Below are 18,616 nucleotides of genomic sequence, written 5' to 3'. Positions count from 1 at the left end.
CAATCCATTACTTCTATAAAGTACCAAGTTGAATGCAAACAACTTATACAGATTTAGTGGCAAATAACGAACTTAAAACTTGTCCCACCACTTACTAGTTGTGTGACCATAGGCTGCTTATGTAACCTATCTATGCCCTTTTCTCTCATCCACAGAGCAAGGCTGTTAATAGTGTCAACATCTTGAGTTCAATTCAATGATTGAACTATATAATGCTTGTAGTATATTTTGTGCAGTGCCTGAACATTATAAGAACTCCATGTTCAATGAGTAGGCAACTATTTTTATGAATTGTACATGCACGTGAGTGCATGTGGGTGTGTATTAGGAATCCTTACAAAATAGTACTTTGCTAAAAACAGTAGACTCTAAAGTCCTATGGAATGGTCTGGTCTGACAGGGGTTTGTGTAAGTTAAAGGGATAAATTACCCTTGTGACAAGTGAGTATGAAAATACAGTCAGTGGTTCCATCTCCTCGCAGCCACTACTCCTTGCTTCCACTGCTACTCATCTGTGATATGTAGCTTGCTCTGAAAACAAATGTACCATTAACAGTAATGTCTTTTTAGGATATCAAATTAACATCAAGATGTTGGGGGTCAGGAATTAAGACTCATGTAAATGAGGGTGGCTATCATGACAGAAGACATAACTGCAGTAGCAGTCATTATGGCAACACTCTATATATTATCCAGAGCTAAATGAAAGCCCATTTTCTTCTGAATCCTATATTGTCCAATAAGGTGTTAATTACTCATCTTGTCTCTCAAGCCCACATCCCTTCCAGGGGGTAAAGTTTCCAGGGGAACAGTGAACCCAAGAGCAGGGCTAGGAAGAGGTAAATGAGCAACTTTTCGATCACATAATTTAAGGGAGAACCAAAAAAATGTAGTAATGAAGATAAATAACATTTTAATACAACATTTTTATAAAATCAAAATTAGTGCAAAAAGTCCATGATGACTGAAATATCAAAATTTTAATTAAAGACAGGAGCTGATCCTGCGCTTGTACAACCCTGCCCTATTCCCTCACCCTAACGCTGGCCATAGTGAACCCGAATGTTAAAGAAGAAACATTTTATGTTTAAGGATTTCTCTACACGAAGTCAGTATGTTTGCTGGGCAGAATGGGTGACCCAAGTGTATCTGTATATTAATGATCTACGCTTCTACTAGAAAGGGAGGATCAAAACAAATGTCTTTCTGTCACATATGGAAAATATGTCCAGCTAGGCGCAGTGGTTTATGCCTGCAATCCCAGCACTTTGGGAGGCCAAGTTGGGTGAATCATGAGGTCAGGAGATCGAGACCATCCTGGCTAACATGGTGAAACCCCATCTCTACTAAAAATACAAAACAAAAATAGCCAGGTGTGGTGGTGGGTGCCTATAGTCCCAGCTACTGAGGAGGCTGAGGCAGGAGAATGGCGTGAACCCAGGAGGCGGAGCTTGCAATGAGCCAAGATCCCGCCACTACACTCCAGCCTAGGCGACTAAGCAAGACTCTGTCTCAAAAAAAAAAAAAAAAAAAAAAAGAGAGTATTTCCATGGGCCGGGTGCAATGGCTCACACCTGTAATCCCAGCACTCTGGGAGGCCAAAATGGGCAGATCACCTGAGGTCAGGGGTTCGAGACCAGCCTGGTGAACGTGGCAAAACCCCATCTCTACTAAAAATACAAAAACTTAGCTGGACTTGGTGGCTTGTGCCTGTAGTCCCAGCTACTCAGGAGGCTGAGGCAGGAGAATCACTTGAACCTGGGAGACGGAGGTTGCAGTGAGCCAAGATCATGCCACTGCTCTCCAGCCTGAACACAGAGTGAGACTCTGTCTCAAAAAAAGAAAAACAGACAAAAAGAAAGTATGTCCATGATGTTTCTGAGAGGAATAACAAACTGGGTAAATTTTATTGAGTCCTTGCTATGTGACACTCACTCTGCTAGGCACCCCACATAAATGATTTCTTTTAATGCTCACAGTAATCCTGTGAAGAGAGTACTGGTATTAACTCCCAGAGGAGACTGAGGGTCAGAAAATTAAGTAATTTCCTTGAGGTTACCCAGCTAATAAGTAGCCAATGTAGGCTGAAGCTGTAACTCACTCTACAGGGTTTGAGAAATCACTCATTCTGTGTCTGAATCTTTTTAATTCAAGACTTACATATAGGTCAATATAGTTTAAAATGTGCTTTATGAACCCAAAGTTTGGGTTATGATCTACCAGAAAACAACTTTACAACACAATTGCACGGTTAAGGAGCTACTTGTGTGTCCTATAAGGCATGCATACAATTCCAGAAATATTCCAGTGGGAATAATTTTCTTCACCACCACATGACTTTCCCTGGTAACGTGTTCCACTTTCTCCCTTGTTTTGGGGGATCTTTTAGGTTGAGAGAGGGAGAGAAAAAAGAGAAGAAAGACAATGATGATGATGATGATGATGACGATGATGATGATGATGTTGATTGCAGTGGTGGAAGTAGTGGTAGCTAACATTTATTGAGGCCTTATGTGCCAAATGCTGTTGTGAGTGCTTTGCGAGCATGATTTCATTTACCCATCAGAAAAAGCCTATAAAAGGCTAGTTAGTCCCCATTTTCATCAGGAAACTGAGTCTTTAAGAATGTAAGTAACTTGCCCAAGATCACAAACCCAGGTGGATGTTAGGGCCTGTGCTCCTAACCTCTACACTGTAGAAAGAAAGAAGAATTAAGTGGCAAATTTTTAGATCAGCCTTCCAGCTTCTTTTAAATAGAGCCTTCAGATCCAGTTCAGCTACTGAAGAAGTTCCCACCTTTCCAAGAGCCTTGTTGTCTGTGATGGCATCCTTTTGAGTGACAAGTTCAAAACCTTCACAGAATTTTCCCCAGAGGGCGTATTTTAAAGGAGCCCACACTGTTGGGGGCTTTATTTCTTTAGTGGTGTTTTTTAGGATTAAAGTAGCTTTATTTAGCAAGTTTCAAATTAATATACTTGAATTAAGGGAAGGCAGTAAAGGAGTAGAAATTATACTTAAATACTTAGTACATGTCGTCAGCCCACAGTTCTTATCTCTACAGACTTAGAGTATATTTTACCAAAAAGTTAGTGCCCAGGTGTTAGGGTAGCTCTGGAAAAGGCATATCTGAACCAAGGACTAAACAAAATGGGGAGGACTTACAATATTTTATTAATTTCCTCTTTTGAAGAATCATAACAAATCTGCTGCATTCCCATCCATCTCAAATAAAGCAAATCCAGTTAATAAGCACTGTAAGCCCCTTGAGGAAGAGCAGAACAACCCAGACACCAAAGATTGTGCTGATAAATGTTTAATGACTGGCTTTCTGGGAGGGAAAAAGCCCTGGTTTGTGGCATTTGCCAATTCCCATGATGATAAAATCCCCACGAAGGCCTATTTCTAGCTATCAATGTGATATCCCTAAATGCGGAGTTGGGAAGAGATGTGCAAGATCGGCTGTCATGACCAGCAAACACACTACTCCATCCCTTACGGAGGAGGAATGGAAGACAGTCCGCTCTTTCAATGCAGTGGCTATCGTGGAGAGCTCCTGCTTCTGGAGGCACTCACTGTGTGACACCGGGCAAGTCACTTCACCTCTCTGGGCCTTTGTTTCCTCCTCTACAACAGATAATGTGGAAGATCCCCTGTACCTCTAACATTTTAAAGTTCTAGAAGGCAATGCCTCCTGCTTTTTCCGACATCCAAATGCCTTGAAGCGCCTTTCTGGAAAACCAAGTTAGCACTGTGCTGCATCCAAAAGTGCCTCCAATTTCATCTCCTGAGCATAAGGTTTGGAAAGGAGTGACTTACTCCCTTTTGCCTCTTTAAATGTGTAGCCAATGGGGCATCATACATTTTTTACACTTCTTTTGCTAGATGTGAGATCCAGGAAGGAAAGCATGGATGTTCCAGGGCTTTCTTGTTCTCCTGGGGTGGCAGGCTGCGTGTGATGCACTGAGCCATTGCTGTATGCAATTTCTACCTCTCTACCCTTTCGGCAGCCGAGCAAGATTGTTGATAGTCTCCTACCTTTTTATTTTTATTTTTATTTTTTACTATCCGGAAGCCATTTACAAGAGTGGGAACTGCTTACATAAAATGGAGGGGCGGCGGGGGGTTGTGTTATTTTTTTTTTTTTTCCCTGAAAGGTGGCACGTCTCTCAGCAAAGAGAAAAAGGCATGTTGCACAAGGCTTGCTGGCAGTGATATAAGCCAGCGCCGGTTTGCCTGTTGTCACAGCCAAAGCAAAATGCCACCTCTGCCTAGAAGCCAGAGTGCCACACTCCTCTTTTGTGTCCCTGAGATGTACACACGATGAGGCCCTGGAATTGTAGGTTTGGCCAGGAGGGTGCCAGGATTGCTTGAAGGTCATCTTCCAGTCCCAGGAGGCTGGGGGTAAGGGGAGGTTGATCATAGTTCTCAAAATAGATCTTTTGAGCCCCCCAGATTACATGTCAGCTACAGCTAGTAAATGTGGAATTTGAGGCCTTGGGTTAGCACAAGAGAGCCCCCCAGGTGCCAGGAGTAAGGTAGGGCTGCAGGAATACCAGTGACCCAGTGATCACCCTGTCCCTGGGCCCCTTCTTAACAAACCCAGATGCAGTAACAGCAAAAGCTCCAGAATCCCAAGGCAGGAGGTGCCAAAAACACCCCCCAACAACCACTACCAAAAAATTTTTTTCAGTAAAATGTTCTCACCCCTAGAGGGGAAAACCTGTCCATGCCTGAAGCAGCTTGACCCCAGCAAACACCCTGCCTCCCTGGAGTGAACTGCAAATCTCAAAAAAAAAAAAAAAAAAAAAAAAAAAGTACTTCCTACCCCTCCTGCTCCCTGGGGAGGGACAGAAGGTTCCTAAAACTGACAGTTTCGCCTCCATGATCTTTAAAAGAGCAGAAGTTGGCTGTGAGGCTGCAGTGCTGCCTCGATTGGGGTAGTGTGGTCTCTGCTGCGGCTGGGCTCCAAGGAGAGCCACAATTGGCTCTGATGAGGAAGGAGCCTAGAAATGAAAGATTGCAAAGAGGGCTTCTGTACACCATGGCTGAGACTGTGTCGTTTCTTGCAAGGTGAAACTTGGCAGTTCTACCTTGCAAGTAAAAACCTAAATTAATTTTTTTTAAAAGAAATTAAGTCAGAAACAAGGCTTCGGAAAAACTGTGAGTGTTAGGCATAAACTGATTTTGGATGATCTTTAGGTGAGAAAGGGTGGAGTTACCATCAGAAACATGTTTTTATTTATGCTTTACGAATCCCCACTGGTGTGCGATGTGTGTGTGTGCGCGCGTGCATGTGCGTGTGTATTGGTTAGCATGAGAGTATGCATCATCTCAATTCTCTAACCAATCTTTCTTTTTTGCATCTTTTCTGTGCACAGTTCATATAGATCCCCTATAAATAAATATATAGGTCCATCCACACCTTTTCATTTTATTTGTAAATTGTTTGGTATAAGCGGCAGAGCGTAATGAAACCTGGTGAAGTTTAAAAGATTAGATTTTTTTTCATACTGACACTTCATAACACTGTTCATATGTCTCCGAGTGAGATTTATGAATATATGAGCAGTACTGCAAAATTATACTGCACCAGAGACTTCCTGCACCACAGGGGTGGCAGTCTAAAGTGACACAGCTTCAAGCATTTTTCACAGACAAGAAGCAAAATTTAACCCCCTTAAGGGGAAGTATGATTTCAACAGCTTGAAATGAGCTCATTTGTAGATGGTTTTTTTTCTCTCATCTTCCATAATTTTTTGGTGTTAAGATTAAAACAGATTGCACAGCCAATGTAAGGGCACATAAGCTGCCCAGAGTACAGTTTGGCCCTTAAAGAGAAATCTTCATTCATTGTCTTTATCAGCACTCCTCAATCAGGTAAATGAAGATAAACTTGCCCCTAAATTCCTAAGGCTGTCAGCCCAATTTCCAGTATTGTACTTAGCAGACAGGATGTGGAATTTTCAAATGGTAAGTGGCAAGGAACATCAATTAATCCAGTGGAGAAGCCTCATCTCTCTGGCACCAAAGACAGTGACATTAGGAAATAATTAGTGTCTTGAATCTAAATGGTGTAAAATTGACCAATAAAAAAAAGAAAATCAGAAGAGTGAAAGATGGTCTTTACGAATTGAAACATAAGAAATGTCTATCGTGGAAGAGTTCAATTAGATTCAGAGTCCAAACTGGTCTCTCTTAGATTGGTCCAGTATCCAGTACCTTGTAATTTTGTATAAACTAACGTTCATTAATCTCTATGCTCTCAAATTCTCTTTAACCATTTTGTTTCCTCCTGGAACAGAGTGGGGTACTCAAACATTGCCTGCTCTCTCTCTGCCCTATAAATGCTCCATGATGTGTTGGCTGGAGAACTTTTGTCTCTTTTTTCAGCAATGGTACAACAGCTCCATGAACGTGATCTGCACCTGGTTGACGGACCGGATGGACTTACAGCTTCACATTTATCAGTTGAAAACACTAATTAGGATGGTAAAGGTAAAAGAAAAAAATAATTATTCTTCTTTGCAAATAGCTTACTGAAATACATTTCATTGGCAAGCTGCAGAGCTTGCTTAACACAAAGAATATTAGTTTACATATAAAATAGTATCTCATACAAGAAAAACCTATGCAATTGTTTTGTGAAGCATGATAAACGTGTTACTCAGACAGCAGAGGGAAATTTAATACAAATGAATTTGATATCATTTTCCAGAGAGGAAAAATACTTTGTTTTTGCCGTGCAAAAGTACTGCAGAGGCCATCGTGTTTTGCATTAGACTTTCAAAAACTGGCTTTTGGTGCCATTATGTTAATCACATCCATTACCAGTTTTGTTTATAGTTTAATTAAATAAAATTTTGCCACTATTAATTTAATAGAAATATTTACCCCCAGCTATTTCTAAATATGTCCTGTGATCATTATCAGAATGCAAATCAATATTGGTCTCATAGTTAATTGAAGTAGTTCCTCTTACAATGCGTGTATACAATCAAATGTAAAGGATCGCAAAGGTGAGATAACATACCCTGAAAGTAGCTTTTTCCCTTGTTCTTGTGTGTGCGCCTTGGACTAATGATAATTGTTTCAGCGTGAAATCTCAGTGGTTTACGTGAAATAATAAGATCACAGAAGGGGGTAAATACATTTTTGATCATTTCAGTTTCCATTTGATGCTTCACCATAGAGGGTTTTAAAATATTCGTATGCAAAAATCTCATTCAAAGCACAAAGTCCTTTAAAATATTTTAACAATAAACGTAGCTGAATGTCTTATTTCTTAACAGTTTACCAAAAGTCCCTGCAACACCCACTCCTGGGCACCCCACCCCAACCCCATTTCTTAGTCTCTTTTGGATCAGTACCATTTCACTTTACCCCAGAGCTTACGGACAACCAATTGCTGTTCCGTTGTGTGTAATTAAGGAGAATTATTATTATCTGCATTTGATCTCACAAAGCATCCGCCTGGGAAAAGTTATAGACAGCAGTATATTACAGCTCTTAAAAAAGGAATGTATACACTCAGACTATGGACCCAGCCTCCTTTTCACATTTTTTTATTTCAGTTCCTTAGGACCAGCTCAATAGTCAAGTGGTCGCCTGACCACTTGAATTCCATTTTCTGTGCATAAATACACTTTGGGAAATTTTTCTGTTTGACCCTTATTGGGTAGACGTGAAAAGAAGATATAATTTTAATACTTAAAAATTGTCTTCCCATTATTTCTATTTCCAGATTGGTATTGGAAATTAACAATATTTTACGAAGGAAAAATATAAGTCAGAGGAGAGGTTTAATCTTAGCCTTATGCCAAAAAAAAAAAAAAAATTTGATATGAACCACAGAGAAGGGATACAGAAATGTCACTGCCAAGGGAACCCCTTCACTTTAGCAAAAAGTGGGTTCCGCTTAACTAATGCCACAACTCAGAGCTATGAAGCAGAATTCACAACCTTTAAACCAAGAACATCACCCAGAGGACTCCTCCTCCAGGGCAAATTTCCAAGGATAATTGGTTTTCTTTCTTGCATCAACAGCCACTTCATTTCTTCATCCATTCATTCATTATTCAGCAAGCATTTATTTATTCATTCAACATTGGATAAATATTAGGTGAGCCTCCACTTGTATATTACCAGATGGAGGATTCAAAAATGACTAGATGTGGTCTCTGCACTTAGGCATTGAGAGTCTAGTTGGTATACACATTGCTATGGAGTTTGAACAAAAAAGAGAATACTCAAATGCTTTTACCTTTATTTTCCCCATCATATTCTGGCAACAATTATGTTATTCTGAGTGGCAACAGAACAAATGATTGAAAAGTATAAAAATTTAAGTTAATTGTCTAGATATCTGGTCCACACCATGCCTAACATTTACTCAGTCTCTTACCTGTCCCCATCAAAGTGAAAACACAGTTCAGGTAGCTGTCTAGCTTCCTCTTCTCGGCAAGCCTTGCAGGTTGATGCATGATTGAGGATAACCTTGTAATTTAATGTCTAAACCAGATTACTTTTATGTTATTGGACTTCACTAAGCTGAACTGGGTTCACTCGTTAACTCTATAGTCATTACAACATGTGACCTTCAAGAGGGGTTGACATTATGATTGTTACTATCATGACTGCATTAGATGGACTATTAAAAATAGAAATAATGGGCCGGGCGCGATGGCTCACGCCTGTAATCCCAGCACTTTGGGAGGCTGAGGTGGGCAGATCACAAGGTCAGGAGATTGAGACCATCCTGGCCAACATGGTGAAACCCCGTCTCTACTAAAAACACAAAAATTAGCTGGGCATGGTGGCGGGTGCCTATAATCCCAGCTGCTCAGGAGGCTGAGGCAGGAGAATTGTTTGAACCCGGGAGGCAGAGGTTGCAGTGAGCCAAGATGGTGCCATTGCACTCCAGTCTGGGCTACAGAGCAAGATTCCATCTCAAAAAAAAAAAAAAAAAAGAAAGAAAGAAAAAAGGAGAAGAAAAAGAAAAAAGAAATAATGATGGGAGTGGTGTTGATGTATGTTAGCATTCCTTGTCTTGCCCCTTTAGCAAGTTTCCTATATCAATAGGAGAAACAAACAGCAGAATCAGTAGCTGAAATGATATGCAGTGTGATGAGGAGAGTTGTAGTTAGAGAGAGACCTTTTAAAAAAAAAATTACGAAGTAGACAACAGCCAGATGATTCTGGTCATATTCAATTAACACTGAAGGATTTCTAGAAAAACAGTCCTTGAGATACCTAAGGAAATCTGAGAGAAACCGCCTGAAGGAACAAAGAAAGAACTTGTGATGCGGTAATACCAAGCCATTGTTCTTGAAAAAGAGCCAAATTTCTTCCCTGAGACCATAAAGTTGTGAACGGAATAGATACAGTTCTTTCCCAAGGAGATAAGAAATGAGTCACATGCCTGCAACATATTGATGAGGCATTAGCGCTCCATCTTTCTCATAATTGCTGCTGCCTGTGATAGGTTTCATATACCAACATACATATGTCTGTCTTGTGAATGAGACAGAGGGATATCAGTACAGCTCATGCAGTTACAAGACTCAAAAATACTAAAACCAGACTGCAACAGAAATCACAAAATACCATAATCGCTCAATCCATTATTTATATGTTATAGCCCTTTCCTGTGTCTATCATATTACATTACACTAACCTAAGAGAAAGAACCAGTCCACAAAAGGAACCAAAACAATTATGGAACATTTCCCTTTATGGAACTGAATAAACACAAGCTTATGTTCTTTGCTTTGTCTCATCTAATATAGTTTATCCTGTCACTATTTCTCATTTTCTGTCATTCAATGGATCTCAATTTTCAATACAAGTGAAATCTAAGCACAGTGGCTTTTTATTTGACAATGCATAAAGTGTGATGTTTAGCTGAAGGTCAGTGCTCTCACACCCACACCTGCTTTTACCTTCTCCATCCCCATCATGGAGATGAGATCTCTCTTATCACTGTATCTTTTCCCTCCTTAGAAAACCTACAGAGATTTCCGATTGCAAGGGGTCCTGGACTCCACCTTAAACAGCAAGACCTATGAAACAATCCGAAACCGTCTCACTGTGGAGGAAGCCACAGCATCAGTGAGCGAAGGTGGGGGACTGCAGGGGATTAGCATGAAGGACAGCGATGAGGAAGACGAAGAAGACGATTAGACCGTTTGGTCCTAGAGTCCGCTGGGACAGAGTCCTGTAATCAGTGCATGTCCTTAGTCTGTTAGTTAAACCCATTAGGGAATTTTCTGTCAACTACCATGCCCATGAGATGTTTATCAATACAACTGCCATTTTAGCTATGTGGTACCAAGATTAGCAAATGACCTTCATATCCACTGATTTCCTGATGTCCATGTCTATATGTTTACAAGCAATATGGAGCACCATTCTTTAAATACTGTTCATGGAGAATACATAGTCTTACCACTAGGCGTGTCCCTGTTATCAGCAAAGATCAATGATGCTTCATTCATGTACTGTGTATGCATTGGTGGTAAATGGATGTGAGGGCAAGGCAAGTATACCAAGTACATTCACTGTGTTTCACGTATGTGGATGCCAGTTAATTAAATGAGTACATAAATAAATTAATTAAAACACATAGATCTGCTTTGTGTTTTTATTTTTATTTTTTGAAAAACAAAAGGCAAGTCTCCAACGATCAACTTTTGATTCTTTCTGTTCCCCTAAAACTAAAAAATGAACCCCTTGTGTCCTTGTTAACCCATCCTTTCATTTACTCAAATAATTAGCCCAAAAAGGATGGCTACATACCAATGGATTGATTCTCTTAATTGCCATGGCAAGTGGGCAATCCTATCATGACTTAACATCAAGCACACAGTTCAAAACTACTGTCTTCTGTCAAAGTTTTCTCCTCTTAAATGTTATTTTGCTTTTATGTCTCAACTGTGTATGTAAAAAAAAAAAAAAAAAAAAAGAATATTTAAATTACAACCCTAGACTAAAAAATGTGTTTATAATAAGATGTGGATATTTCCTTCAGTAGATTGTAACCATAATTTAAATTATTTTGTTCCACACTGTTTTTTATATCTGTCATGTACATTGCATTTTGATCTGTAACTGCACAACCCTGGGGTTTGCTGCAGAGCTATTTCTTTCCATGTAAAGTAGTGGATCCATCTTGCTTTTGCCTTATATAAAGCCTACAGTTATGGAAGTGTGGAAAACTGTGGCTTCTCAATAAATATTCAAATGTCCTAAGAATATACGTTTGGGTCTGTTTTTCTCTGTCTTCTTTGAATGCCAGAACTGAAACACAACAAGAAGAAATAGGAAAGGGAGGGAAGAGGTAATTTTCATAGAGTGTTCTTGAAACTGTTGGAGTGGGTCGTTTTCAAATGCTCGTAGTTCTCCATGAGAGACTGCCTAAAATTCCGCTAATTCAGACTCCACTAATTCAGAATCCGTGGGCATTTGGACATGTTGGACAGATTACGCTTGCATTATAGGATAAATAAGGGTTTGCTAAGCAAGTAAGTAGTGTAAACGAGAGAAATGTTTCTCCTGTACGAAGAGAAGGCCAACAAACTGTTTTTAAGCACCACTTTAACAGCAGTGTTTGCATTCAAACAAAGTGTGTGCCAATTATATATGATTCTTATATATTTGTTAAAGCATTTTACAAGATTCTCTAAGACGTGGAGTACTCTACTCACTCCTCAGGCCCTGTCAGCAATATAATCACCTAAGTTTGTAAGAAATTAAACATTTTGTAGCCTTGTTTGCTTTATTTGCATCTGTCCCTAAACCAGGCTGATCCTTCCTGGAAGCTGACTGAGGCTTTAGGGAAACAGCTACTTTTCCAACAGAACCAGGTAGAATGGTCACCAGGTGTTCTCTACAAAATAACCACTTTAGACAACATGTCTTGCTCTGTTTACTTGAGGTCTGCAGGTACAAGGCAACAGTACTTCCTGCCGTTGTGGGCTTACAAAAAGAGGTCCTATTTATTGAACAACTATGCTATGCCAGGCATTCTGCATATATTACCTCGTTTAAATCTCACAACAACCATAAGAGGAGAGAACTATTGTTATCCTCATTATAGATTAGGAAATTAAGTTCAAAAGGGTTATGCTAACTTGCCCAATAGTTAACTCTATGCAGAAGCACTAATCCAGAGATAAGAGCATAAAACTATTAATACAAATGGTGGGGATATGTCTTTCAGGTATGACAAAACTGTCATTGCCCAGGGGCACATAGTTAAGTCAGAATGGCACAGCCAAGATTTTTGAAAACATATTTTCATTATATTTTGAGTTGCAAAATGAGATCATATATCTTGTAACAATTAAAATTTTTTTATCATTTTTTTTTAGATGGAGTCTCTTTCTGTCGGCCAGGCTAGAGTGCAGTGGCGCGATCTCCGCTCACTGCAACCTCTGCCTCCCAGGTTCAAGCGATTACCTTGCTTTAGCCTCCCAAGTAGCTGAAACTACAGGCATGTGCCACCATGCCCAGCTAATTTGTGTATTTTTAGTAGAGACGGGGTTTCACTATATTAGCCAGACTGGTCTCGAACTCCTGACCTTGTGACCAGCCCACATCAGCCTCCCAAAGTGCTGAGATTACAGGTGTGAGCCACTGCACCCAGGCTACAATGTTAAAACATGCAAAGTAAAGAGGGAATGTCTGTCCAGTGTATGAAAGCTAAAGGAGGAAAATGTTCAGGAGCCCTGCAGGAAGGCTAAGTGAATGGGTTAGATAACTAACCAAAGGGCACGATGTAAAAGTCATTAGGAGAACTAAGCCAGAAAAGACTTGGTCTCCAAAACCAAGGTTAAATTAAAAACTTCCTTCAAAAAAAGATTCCACTGCCTTGCACTGAGGATCCTGTTAAATAGCACCCCCAGCAACCCTGGGAAAGGGGGTATGGGGAAGGAAATGACATCAGAACACCTCAGAAAGCACTGACCACGTTATCCTTGACCACTGCTGGCCTCAGTTTATTCTGACCACAGATGCAAAGCCAAGAAGACAGCTTTGATATTACTTTTGGTTTCTTTGGGATGGTATCTTGAGTGATCTTCTTTTTTCTTTTTTAGTTTTTTATTATACATACAAAAAGTGCATGAATCCTAAGCCTACAGCTCAATGATTTATCATAAAGTGAACACACTCGCGGAACAACTACCTAGCAGAGAAATAGAACATACCGAAGACCCCCGAGGACCCCATGTCCATGCTCTTTCCCAAACTCTACCCACTCCTTACACCCCAAAGGTAACAACTATCTGATTTCTAATGGCATAGAATAGATCAACTTGCTTAGTTTAACCTTTTTGTCATTGCAATCACAGTACATATTCTTTTGTGTCTGGATTCTTTTGCTCTACATTACATAGTTGGTGTAGTTGTGGTTCATTTATTTTCATTGGTGTATAGTAGTCCAAGGTATAAATAGACCATAATTGATTTAGCCATATAAAAATATTGTTTTACATTTTGGGCTATTATGAATAATGCTGCCATGAATTTCCTTGTACGTATGTTTTGGTGCAATTGCTGGGTCCTGGAGTAAAGGTATTTTCCTTTTCAGAGGATGTGGCCAGTTTTCCACAGAGGATGAACAAAGTTATTGTCTCACCAGCAGCAAATTAAAGTCTCCGTTGTTCCACATTTTTGACAACATTAAGTGTTGTCACTCTAATTTTTGCCATTCTGGTAAGTGCTGTGGTGGTTTATTTATCTCTACCAAATGAAGTTGATTGCCTTTGAACTTGTGTATTGGGAACTTCGATAGCCTCTTTTGTGAAGTGCCAGTTTAAGTCTTTTTAAAACATGCAAAGTAAAAGAGTGAGCATCTGTCCAGTGTATAAAAGTTAGCAAAAGTAGGAAAATGTTCAGGAGCCCTGGAGGAGAGCTAAGTACATTTTTTATTTGGATAGCCTCTTTTGTGAAGTGCATGTTTAACCCTTTTATTCCTTTTTTTTTTTAATAAGAGGAAAAATTTAGAGCTATTTGAAGGCTGATAAGGAAGAGACCACAGGAAAAAGTGCCAGTTAGATGTAGGAGATATCAAGGAAATTGTGAACCTGATAGAAAGGCGTTCACTTTATGAACAATTGGTCCACAAATACTTGAGTACATACTGGTCAGGCAGGCACTGTGCTAGGAACACCTGGACTCTTTCTATTCCATTCCCTTCATCAGTCAGAGAGACCTTTCTAAAGGCAAGTATGATCCCATTCCTCCCCTAATTAAAAGCCTCCAATTCTTTCCCTCCCCTTAGAATGAAACCCAAACTCCTTAAGGGGGCATTCAAGGCCATGAACAATCCAACCCTTGCCTACTTCTCCAGCCTCTTCTGTTAACCCTACTCCTCTTACTCCCAGGGTTCATCCGCACCCACCACCTTCAACTTCCTACTGTGCACCATAGTTCTTCCCACCCGGGGCCCGCCTCCAAACGACCTCATCTCATCCATCAAATCCCCACTAAACTGGATCTCCCCAAGGAAGCCTTTCCAAACACCACCCTCAGTTCAGCATCTATTTCCTTAGTATATATCCTCATGACAGTATCTACTTCTCTTAGTATTCACACTACTCATGAAGGGGTTATGTACATTGTTACATGTTTCATATCTCTTTTCTCTACTTCAGGAGGGTACAGTCTATACCAGCTTCTCCACCCTGTCCCCAAGGTACTCAATAAATAGATGACAAATAACGAAGGCTGAAAGTACAAGGATGGAGATGATCTGTTGCTCTTCTTGTAGAACTTATAGTATAGGTAGTGTGAATCTTCCAAAGACACAGACTAAATATTATAAGATTCAGAGGAGGGAGAAGGAAAGGAAGCCTTCCTTGAGGAGGTAGGCCTTAAAGAGCCCATAGAGAAGACTGGGAAGGACAAGAACAAGACCAGATGGAGGCCAGGGGACGTGCCACTTGACTGGAACACCATAGAAATGGGAAACTATTCTCTTCTCTGGTGGATTCCCAGTGCACACAGTAAACACTCAACATATACATGTTAACTTAAGACATTAATGAATATGCCCAGTGTGTTAAGAGAGCCTGCTTCATGGGAAAGCTTAGGCAAGAGGTTGGGAGAGATTATCATGGGAAGAGTAGATTGAAGTGTCAAAGGAGGACATTTAGTTCCACTTAGTTTGGGTTTGTTGGTCTGCATAGCCAAGAACTAACTACTATTTTTAATTTTTTCAAAACATTTAAAGAAATTTTTTAAGTTAAAAAAAATCAAATAGAACAGAATTATATGAAACAAAACGTTCAAGCCTCCCCCCCCCCAACACCCATTTCCCCAAAGTAGCCATTGCTAACAGATGGGCATATATTCTTCCAAATATGTTCAAATCATATACAAGTATATTGGAGATTTTATATATATATATAAATGATCCCAATATATAAATGAGAATCATCCTGAGCCTACTATTTGGCAAATCACATTTTCCATTTATCAGTATAGATAGGATCATTTGTACCTCTGCACATATAGACTTTCCATATAGACCATATAGACCACATATAGACCAGTACTTTGGTAATGGATGTAATGTATTTAAGGAGATTTTCTGGTCAAAGAAGAAACAGGAGCAAAATAAGATAAACTGAAAATCTAGGATGAAATTAGGATGGATCAAAACATAATGGAGGAAATGAGCCATCTGTGGAAGTGACCCAAAAGACTGTTTGAAAATGTGTGACTAAAGAATTTCTGAAACACCCCAAATCCAATCCCAGTCTAACTGCACTATATCACAGTTATCTGTTTATGTGTCTGTCTCCCTGCTAGACTACTGCCAACTAGTTGAGGTCAGGGACTGTGTATCCATTTCTGTATGCCAGTCTGGTGCCTGGGATGTAGTAGGCACTCAATAAATGTTGGTTGAATTGAACGCGTGCACATCAGCAATGTACACCTGAGTATGATCATGACCAAGAAAACATAAACTAAATTTATTGCAATATATTCTGTCTATAAGGAAGGAATTACTAAAGAAGGAATTACAAAAGAAGGTGGGGAATCATGATGGCTTTAGAAAATCTATCCACCTCACCTCAATTTTCAGTGCAGGTATGAACAGCCACACTGTCATAAATTTGAATTTCTATAAAAATTTTAGGAAATCAACAAAACAACAAGAGTTGTATGACTAGTGTTTAAGCACGAAATTGAATAAGTTCATGTCCTTTAAATTTTAAAATTTAAGTGTGTTCTCTTTGTGGCTAATTTATATCAGACACATAATTAACAAATCTGAAATTAAGTCAAATTAGGCACAATTCTGTAATTCTTGGTAAACAAATTTTTAAAAATCAATATTCATCTTTTATTCAAGGTTGTTTTGCTTCTTCATCTAAATACTAAAATTATCATCTGTTTTCCTTCTTAAGAAACCATGCATTTCATCTAAAGTTGTAAATCTGCATTTGTTGTAACTAAGCAAAACATGAGAAAAGGGCTGACGATGGTGCAATCTGCCAGCAGAGTTCTCTACCCTGACAGTACATTGAAGGTCAAAGAAAAACACTGAACAACAAATTAATCACAGCCACTAGCTAACAGCGGGATAAAACGATTACAATTAATACATACACACAAGTACAAATTAAGAGGAATGCAAAGGCAACAACAAGCAAAAAGTACACAAATAAAATTTTTCTTATTTCCTAAGAATTGATGGTGAGATGGCCAAAAGCAATTGTAAACATGGTTAAGTTGGCATATTTCCCTCTGTCCATCAAAAACAAGTTGGCTTGTTTCCTGGGCAGCAAATACAATTGCAAAGAATAAACAAGGTTTTGCTTAAAGCAGGAAACATGTGATTAAAGATAGTACAAATTTCAGAGAAAGTGTCAGAAATTTTGGAATGTGTTTAAAAGAAAATCAAAGGCAACATAAGAAGACAAATACTGGTGGTATTTGGTGCAAAGAAAAGTACAGTTTATGTGGAAGCTATGGCTAGGTTTCAAATTCTAATGTCACTATATTATTGTAAACAGGACCACTGAACTATGCACCTCACTCAGTCATCTCCTACACCTCCTGGAATAGGGCTTTCAGCATGATAAATTCTTCCACAGTATTTTTTGGTTTGATTAGTCTAATTTTGAATAAAATTTTAAAAATCAGACATCAAGATTATAGATTAAAAATTCCAAGGCATATGAAGGATACTGACATCACAATGTATTTGGAAAATCTGAACTCTTCAGAGCTCTAATTAAATGACAATCAATAAACTTCAGGTTGCATCTACTCTTTGTCATCTCCAAACTTCCATAACAAGGCTGCTATACACACAGTCTTGGGTTAATATGCTCTTGGAGAGCACAAGGAAAAGTTGGTGCTGTCCTAGGGAAGAAACTTTCTCAAAGCAAACTGAGGGCAGAGGTGGAACTAGAGACTTAGGAGTTGATCTTGAAACAAGCACTCATTTCTCTCCCAGTAAATTAGAGAAAGATGACCTCTGAGAATAAGGAGGGCTAGATCTTGTTATTACAAATGATGGAGCTCAAACCATTCTATTTAAATATTGAAGTAAAGATGAAAGCAAGAGACCGCAGGATTTGTAGACCATTGGGCAACAGGTATCACAGGAGCAAATAGAAGGAAGAGGTTGTGAGCATAGGTTCTGATAGATTCTGGGGTCAGGATGACCTTGATCCAGATTTCAGATGATCAGCGGTAATCATTAGCCACGTGACCTTGGGAAAATTACTTCATTTCCCTAGGCCTCGGTTATCTCATCTGTAAGATATAAATAGTCAGAATCATACCCTAGGTATTGCCCATTGTTATAAGCTCATTGGGTTGTCATCAAGATTAAATGTATTTCCATGTGTGAAGTGCTAAAAAAAAAAAAAAAAAAAAAAAGGCATACATTCTAAGTGCTCAACAAATGTTAGCTGATATTTTACTGTTAGCTTCTTTCTTTCTTTTTTTTTTTTTTTTCTTGAGACAGAGTCTCACTCTGTTGCCCAGGCTGGAGTGCAGTAGCATGATCTCAGCTCACCATAACCTCTGCCTCCCAGATTTAAGTGATTCTCCTGCCTCAGCCTCCCGAGTAGCTGTGATTACAGGCACCCTCCACCATGCTTATCTAATTTTCTATTTTCAGTAGAGATTTCACCATGTTGATCAGGCTGGTCTCAAACTCCTGACCTCAAGTGATCCACCTACCTGACTCCCAAAGTGTTGGGATTACAGGCCTGAGCCACTGCTCCTGGCCTACTGTTAATTTCTTAAGGATTTAAGAGCCTGCCACATGTTTCAGGCTTTGAACAGATCATAGATATGGCCAAGTCACTACCCTTAGAAAGCTGAATTCTGCTACTCACTGTTCTTATTCCAATTCTTCCCAAAAGAACAGTGCGTGATCAGCGGTAGATTGGGCAGCAATGTGTTAAGCAGCGTCAAGAAAGGTATTCTTGCTACCCACTTCTTTTTTTAGCATTTGCTTTTATGCCTTGAAAGGGAAGGATTTGTTCCCCTTGTCTACATTTCTTCACATTCTCCTTCACTTGTCTTTGACTATGGATCTCAGTAAATAATTATTAAAGGAATGAATAAATAAATGAATTTCTTTCCATGT

The 18,616-nt window shown here is 39.4% G+C and overlaps 1 protein-coding gene across 12 annotated transcripts in view; it reads left to right on the top strand.

The window, feature by feature from the left end:
* LOC105483175 (calcium dependent secretion activator) overlaps nucleotides 1-11,250 on the top strand; it is a 491,506-nt gene extending 480,256 nt beyond the window's left edge. For all 12 annotated transcript variants that reach the window (XM_011743930.3, XM_011743979.2, XM_071092026.1 and 9 more), the window contains 2 exons: nucleotides 6,391-6,495; nucleotides 10,000-11,250. In XM_011743930.3, the coding sequence (XP_011742232.1) occupies nucleotides 6,391-6,495; nucleotides 10,000-10,179 (285 nt within the window). In that variant the 3' untranslated portion in view covers nucleotides 10,180-11,250. The remainder of the gene's footprint in view (nucleotides 1-6,390; nucleotides 6,496-9,999) is intronic.
* The last annotated feature ends 7,366 nt before the right edge of the window (nucleotides 11,251-18,616 follow it).

The sequence above is a fragment of the Macaca nemestrina genome, chromosome 2 (assembly GCF_043159975.1).
Source record: "Macaca nemestrina isolate mMacNem1 chromosome 2, mMacNem.hap1, whole genome shotgun sequence".
NCBI lineage: Eukaryota > Metazoa > Chordata > Mammalia > Primates > Cercopithecidae > Macaca > Macaca nemestrina.
This window is presented reverse-complemented; position numbering and strand designations above follow the sequence as displayed.